At 35.7% G+C, this 7,767-nt stretch overlaps 1 protein-coding gene across 2 annotated transcripts; it reads left to right on the top strand.

Moving 5' to 3' along the window:
- Positions 1-233: 233 nt before the first annotated feature.
- Positions 234-7,767, top strand: LOC107955600 (transcriptional corepressor LEUNIG_HOMOLOG). Of its 2 annotated transcripts, none has more exons than XM_041116717.1 (18): positions 234-834; positions 1,128-1,168; positions 1,286-1,383; positions 1,611-1,720; positions 1,817-2,109; positions 2,212-2,287; positions 2,415-2,526; positions 3,081-3,130; positions 3,271-3,456; positions 4,333-4,422; positions 4,618-4,836; positions 5,184-5,313; positions 5,400-5,509; positions 5,951-6,100; positions 6,285-6,440; positions 6,558-6,674; positions 6,811-7,008; positions 7,452-7,767. In XM_041116717.1, exons 2-18 carry the CDS (start codon positions 1,137-1,139, stop codon positions 7,593-7,595), a joined length of 2,271 nt encoding a protein of 756 aa, XP_040972651.1. In that variant the 5' UTR covers positions 234-834; positions 1,128-1,136; the 3' UTR covers positions 7,596-7,767. The 2 variants fall into 2 exon arrangements, with proteins under 2 accessions (XP_040972651.1, XP_040972650.1); XM_041116716.1 differs by having other exon boundaries at positions 3,235-3,456.

Raw genomic sequence — 7,767 nt, 5'->3', positions numbered from 1 at the left:
TAAAATTTTCAAAGTTTGGTGACTCACTATGGAATTTAACCAAAGAAAATAATGAAAGAAAACATGAACTGTGTTGGTCGAGTAACTAACAACACCGACAAAGCGACAACACTTCTTTAGTCAGCACTAAGTGACTTTCACTCTTATGACAGAAATACCCTTCAAACCATCCAAAATTTACACCCTCAATGCCACACTTTAAACATCCAACACCTTTCCCCCGTACTCAATTCCACATCGTTCCCCTAATTCGAGCGTGTACCATAAACCCCCTATTCTCACCACCAAACTTGCTCGATAAATAACACACGCATCAACCCCACCGGGACCGCCTCGGCCCACACGAACCAACTAAAGCTCGGTTACTTTCCGTTCCGAACCAAATTCCAAACCAAAAACTATATAAAAATGAAACAGAATCTAAATACAAACCGCAGCCTTGGTTTCTTCAGAATAAGCCTTTTTTTCCCCTTTTTTCAACTAAATATCTATATGTTTCCCGATTCTGCAAAAACAAATTCTCTACTGTTAAAGTTCGAGCTGTTCTACTTCAGTTACACTCAAAAGAATCATTCACAGTTTTCTTAAGAAATAAAATTTTTTCTTTAGCTGAAATACTTCAGAGAATTATAAATTCTCCATAATTGTATATGTATCTGTGGTTACAGTTTCTGATTGCTTTAAGCTCCGCAAATTCAGTCAGTGTTAGGAGAGAAAGATCTTAACTATTTTTGCTGAATTTGAGTTTTCTTCTTTAAATTGTTTAGATTGAATTAGAGTTTGTGAAGTGAAGATCTTGTTGAAAGGTTGTTTGAGCATTGATCCAGTTCACCGGTAATTATTTCTTGGATTAATTATGAATTACATTGTTGAATTTCGAGTGTTGATTTGCTTGGTAGCTGAGAAATCTGAGAAAAAAAATTAAAAACAAGTTTTGAGGCTTTTTGGTCGTTACCGAGCGGAGAATGTAAAACTCAGTTTTAGTGAACTCACGCTGAAAGAAGTTGAATTCTCTTCTATTTTTAAATTCTTTTTTTAATATTTACTTGCTTTTTCTAATAGAAGATGTGTTTTAAGTAAAGATCTAAAGTCCTGGAGTGGAGTTCATTTTTTTCTCCTTTTTACAGGAAAAGAGAATGGCGCAGAGTAATTGGGAAGCTGACAAGATGTAAGAGTGATTGCTAAGTTTGTTGTTGCAGCTGTTGTTGATTATTAGCTTGTTTGATTTTGAACTTGTTTACTGTTTTTCAGTAGCTTCAAGTATCTTTCTTTTTTTACGCTACAGGCTTGATGTTTATATTCATGATTACTTGTTGAAAAGGAAGTTGCATGCTTCTGCAAAAGCTTTTATGACTGAAGGAAAGGTTGCCACAGATCCAGTAGGTAATATTTGCAAGCAACTTCAGTTATTATAATATAGCAAATTAGCAAGCTCTAAGCCAAATTGCCTGAATTGTTCGATGGTTCTGATTCTTTGCGTACTTCGATGAGTGTACCTTATCGAGCCATTTTGACTATGGTAGTTGTCTCAGTATTTTTGGTGCTACTTTACCTTGTTGAATTGTCTAAATCAATTTTCCTTTTATCTTGTCTGTTAATTGTTTCTGCAGCAATCGATGCTCCTGGAGGGTTTCTGTTCGAGTGGTGGTCTGTCTTCTGGGACATATTTATTGCTAGGACAAACGAGAAACATTCTGAGGCTGCTGCAGCTTATATAGAGGTGCCTCTGTTTTGTTATATAAAATATTCTGCTCATTAACTCGCTGCTCAATTTCTTTTAGACATAATGTCATGTGTTTGTGATCTGGAAAAACAGTCTCAGCAACTTAAAGCAAGGGAACAACAGCAATTACAAATGCAGCAGTTGCAACTAATGCAGCACCGAAATGCGCAGTTGCAACGAAGGGATCCCAGTCATCCTGCTCTTGGTGGTTCTGTAAATACGATTAACTCTGAAGGAATGATTGGACAGCCATCAGCTAGTGTGTTGGCCATGAAAATGTATGAAGAACGTGTGAAACACCCTCATTCTGCGGATTCAGAGACATCATCAGCACTGATTGATGCCAATCGGATGGCTCTTCTGAAAACGCAGACCAATAATCAAGTGTATGATCAATTAATCCTTATGTGCACTTTGTTTCCTAGTTTTCTTAATGCTCTAAAGGACTGAGTCTCTCATTCTTTTTCCTCCTTATTTTGTTTACTCAGCCAGCTTTTGCAAGGTAGTCCTGGAAATATGTCAGCTGCTTTGCAACAAATCCAGTCACGAACGCCATTGACAACCGTATTGCTCAAATAATCTCTGCTTTGCAATTTAATGTTATCTGTCTTATCTTTTACTTCCCTTGCTTCTTTTTTTCTGATTTCTTCCTCTATATTGAATTGCACAATTTATGTATTTCTACTTCTAGGATATCAAAACTGAAGTTAGTTTGGGTGGAAACCCGAAAAGTTTACCTATGGATCCCTCATCCATCTATGGTCAGGCAATTTTACAGCCTAAATCAGGACTAGGTGGTGCTGGTAATTATGCCCAACTTTCCCACTGAAACAATTTTGGCAATATATTACATCTACATTAATCACATGTATTCTGATAGTACGTTTTACTAGTGTTCATTGCATGGTACATATCAGTTAGATGTTAAATTTTTTTACAAGCAGCAAATTTGGGTAAAGTTTTATTCTCTTGGAATTTATTAAGTATTACATTAATTATTTAATCTGGAAAAGGACAGTAATTGCAATCACAAATGTTAGACCAGTAACGCTGGCATTGAGTGTTGGGAAGCTATATATCTATATAATATGAAGGCTAGTATAGCTCAGCCTGTGATGAAGATTCTACAATCGCTATCGGGTATTCAAGAAACTTTAGTTAATAAGATTAAGATAACAGTGAAAATTGCTGCAAATTTGACACAGAATATGTGTCTAGTATTTATATAAAGCTGAGATACTCTGCATGGACATTGAAGCAATACCTTTTTAGTAGTACTTAAAGTTTTGATTTTCTTGAGCGTTTTATACCACTTTTTCCTTATTTTGACCTATTTATCTCAAATTTGTGCCCTCAGTATTAAATCAGGGTGTACCTGGTCTTCCATTAAGGGGTTGGCCTCTGACTGTAAGTTTCACACTTTCACTCACCTTTTCCTGTCCCTGCTCTTTTTTTTTTTTTGGGGGGGGGGGGTTTAAATGCGAATCAAGATGTTGGATTTTTCCGCACGGGGCATAGATCAGTTACGGCCAAGTTTGGGCGTGCAGATGCAAAAACCCAATCTGCAGACTCAAAATCAATTCGTTTTGACGTCACAACAACAGCACGTTTTGGCACAAGCTCAGTTACAAGGCAACCTTGGAAACTCAACAACCTTCGTGAATGCAAAAGTTGGTCAGTCTATTAGCAACAACGGATCCATATGCTCCCCGGTGCCATCAAGTTCTCCAAAGGTTAGATCTTTTATATTTCTATCACTTTACATTTTCTTTCTTATTTGTATTCACAAAAACATAACTACTAAACAGAATATAATTTCTAGAAATAGCGAAGCTATCTCATATTATTTGAAGGATTTCTTTTTTTAATTAAGGCATAATGGCTTTTTTGGCTCTCCAACTTTGCAAAAAAATCATTTTAGCCCTCCATCTAATTTTTCCCTAGCTCTTGAACTTGCATTTGTTGTCAAATCACCCAAAATGGAGAGAAAAGTTAATATTTGTTAACTTTACTGATATGGCATACATGTAGAATGTCGTGTAGATGACACAACATCATTTAATTAATTTTTTAAAATTTAAAAATATTTTTTATATTTTTATACTTTTTTAATAAATTTAATGATTTTAATTTTTAAAAATATTTTTTATTCTTAAAATTTTTAGAAGTCATTTAAATGTTGATGTGTCATCCACGAGTATGCCACATCAACTAAGTTAAAAAATGTTAACTTTTCCATCCACTTGGGGGGTGATTTGACAAAAACACAAGTTTAAAGGCCAAAAAAGATGAAAAGTTAAATGGAGGCTAAAATGATTTTTTTTGTAAAATTGAAGGGCCAAATCAGTCATTATGCCTTTAATTAATAAAGATGTAATAAGGACCACATGCATGTTCCATACCTTTAAGTTCTTTGCGAGGGCAGCAGCTGTAACTTGGGATACAATGATGTGCTTTTAGTAGATGCTGCTTTTATCGGGTTACATTGACTTTTATAACCCTCTTTGCTGGCTTTGCTTTTTATTTGATGTTCAGTGGTGTTCCATATCTGTTAATATGTACTATTTGCAAATGCTTTGTGTCTAAGTAATCGTGCGGGTGCTTAACAGATGAAGATGGGTCAACTGTCACATTCTTCCTCACAACAACAGGACCAATTGCAACAGCAGCAGCAGCAGCCATCACAGCAACTGCAACAGGTTGTACTTCAATGAGAATTAATTGAAGGATCTCATTCATGAGCTGAACTGTGAGCTACTTTACAAGAAAAATATTCTTTTACCAACTACATTATTACTCCAAATTAAAATACGATTTTATAAATGGAATTTTCTTAGAAATTTCCACTTCTGTTTGAACTAATTCACATTCTGTAACTGTTCATTACATTGCAGAATAACAGAAAAAGGAAACAACACTCTGCTTCTGGAGCAGCTAACAGTACTGGCACAGGAAACACAGTTGGCCCTTCACCAAGTTCACCACCGTCAACTCACACACCTGGTGATGCAATAACTTCTGCAACCAGTTTGCAGCATGTTAATAGTGTTTCTAAAAGCATGATGTATGGTGCAGATGCAACTGCGGGTCTTACATCATCTTCCAATCTGTTGGTACGCCATTTTCAGACTTCAAAATAGCTTTCAAACTCAAGCATACTACAAACCCACTCTAGTTTCATTACACACAAAAGCATAAGCATGCTTCACCTAGGATATTATTTATATTTATTCTAGCCATATATGATATATCATTTAACCTAACTCCGAGTGATTATTTTATCTTTCAGCTCAGACATCAGAATCTTGTTGGCTAGTGAAAGGATACAAGTGATAGACTTGTTTGTTAGGTTGAGCTAATAGTTGTGTCAATATGTATTTTTTAAATCTCTCCTTTAGCGTTCAAGTTAAAAAATGCTGAAACTACTTCTAAATTCTAATAGCATCATTACTTTGTGCAGGAAGACATGGATAGGTTTGATCCTCTGGATGAAAATATGGAGTCACTACTTTCACATGAAAGTGACTCAAGGGACATTTATGGTACCATTAAACAGTGTCCTCCTGAGCACCCAAAGGCGTCTGCTAAAGGTAACCGTAATATATCTTTTACCTTTACCTTTTGATGCTTTTTTTTTCTAAAAAAAAACATGCTGACTTCAATTTGTCTATTCCAGGCTTCACTTTTGCTGAGGTTGGTTGTATACAGACAAGAAATAGCGAAGTTACTTGCTGTCATTTTTCTTCTGATGGGAAGGTGCTGGCTAGTGCTGGGCATGACAAGAAGGTATTTATTTACATCATTCCATCTTTCCAATTCCTTCCCCATGGCATTAAATTTTATAAATTTAACTTCCTTCAAGTGAAAAACGAATCAGAATTACACCTTTCTCCTCTATATATTGTTTGGAAATTCAGTCAATGCGAAAACAGTGGAAACAGATTTGATCATGTTCAGGCAGGTTTAAATTGAAACAATTTTAAGGTTCCTAGGGAAAGAGATTGAAAATACATGATTAGCCGTTGTGACAAAAAAATTTCATAAACAGAATGTTACTTGAAAATAGAGTTGAGTGATAGAACCTTTATTGTTCTTGTAGAGTCCTTTTAAGTTGGCCTGGCAATGACTTCTATCTGGTTAATTATTTTACTATGTATAGGAAACCAAGGTTTACAGCATAATTTCTTTTCAGAAAGATGACATAGTGGCTTGCATTTCTTTCATTAGGTGGTTCTTTGGAATATGGATAACCTGAAAACAGAGAGTACTCCAGAAGAACACAAATTGGTTATTACAGACGTTCGTTTTAGACCAAATTCATCTCAGTTGGCAACAGCTTCTTTTGATAAATCTGTGCGGTTATGGGATGCAGCCAATGTAATCATCTTCTTCTTCTTACAACTTGGATCTTTGTAAAAGTTTTGCGGATATCTCTGGTTATGACTTTAGCTATTCTATACTCTCTTTGCTGACAGTTTTCTGGTATTGTAGACATTTAGGAAGCATGCATGATAAATATTTCTATGCTACTGTGGTTAACAAGCTAAGTTCATTGTTACAGCCAGGCTATTGCGTGAAAGCATACAATAGCCATCCTTCACCTGTGATGTCCCTTGATTTCCACCCCAAAAAGACGGACTTGTTCTGCTTTTGTGATAATGACAATGAAATTCGCTATTTTAATCTTAATACATTCTCATGCACCCGGATATCCAAGGTTGGCGACTCTTCTTTTCCTGTCTAACCTCTTCAAGATTTCTGACAGTTATGGTGCATTACATTTATAGATTTAGTTTGTTTTTTTTCCGGCATTTACCGTTTATTCCTGATGCAGGGAGGTATGGCCCAAGTAAGGTTCCAACCAAGAATTGGACATTTTCTGGCAGCAGCATCAGATAAAGTAGTGTCCATCTTTGATGTAGAAACTGATAGACAAACATTAACATTTCAGGTATGGCTTGTGTATTATTGTCACCAGATCTTCCATTCTTGAAATATTTATGCCATATTGAAGACTAAAGCAAAGGTTTCATCGTAATTAATAGTAGCTAATGCATGTCTTTTTTCCTCTTTCCCTTTTCTAACAGGGGCATTCAGAAATTGTGAACTATATATGCTGGGATGCAAACGGAGAGTATTTGGCATCTGTCAGTCACAACTTGGTAAAAATATGGTCATTGGTGACAGGGGAGTGCATTCAAGAACTCGGTTCTGGTGGGAACCAGTTCCACTCGTGTGTCTTTCATCCAAATTATTCCACTCTTTTGGTGATCGGAGGAATTTCAGTAAGTCTTTGTTCTCTATTTATGGTTTATTTTTCCATTTACAGAGTTTTATTTACGGGATGCCTTGGTTCAAATCAAACATTACCTCCCTATATTTTAGGATGAAAAACTAGTGTTTATTTTTTATAATTCAAATCAACATAGCTACATCTAGATATTTTAGGATGTAAAATTAGTATTTATTGTATTTATATGGTCCAACACATTTGACCATGCATAGGTATGGGGTATGATCCTCCAAATATATAAAAAATACTTAAAGAAAATCTGATCATATATACCGTATATAGATATCCAATATTTACCCCAAAGCAACCGCACCTCTTAGTTGCGTGGGCAAAAACACGATGTTGCTTTCATGTGCATAGAGAAATTCTTGCAACATTTGCAGCTAATAAATGTAATTGTGTTTGTTTTTACGATGGGGGTGCTGGTGCATGCAGTCATTGGAGCTGTGGAACATGGCTGAGAATAAAAGCATGACAATTTCAGCTCACGAGAATATAATTTCAGCATTGGCACAGTCGCCTGTCACAGGAATGGTTGCTTCGGCAAGTCATGATAGCTCTGTAAAGCTATGGAAATAATTAAATCAATCATACAAATATATATATATGTGTGTGTGTGTGTGATAAAAATCCAAATACGTGTGAATTGGATTGTGGAGCAAAAGCATATTTTGCTTCCAGTCCTCTAAGTGTGTGAATTTTATTTTCTTTCTTGGATATCTGAATATGAAATGGGTGTATTTATTTTGCA

This window comes from Gossypium hirsutum, chromosome A07 (assembly GCF_007990345.1).
Source record: "Gossypium hirsutum isolate 1008001.06 chromosome A07, Gossypium_hirsutum_v2.1, whole genome shotgun sequence".
In the NCBI taxonomy this organism is placed as follows: Eukaryota; Viridiplantae; Streptophyta; class Magnoliopsida; order Malvales; family Malvaceae; genus Gossypium; species Gossypium hirsutum.
Note: the sequence above shows the minus strand (reverse complement) of the source record. Positions and strands in the feature narration are given on the sequence as shown.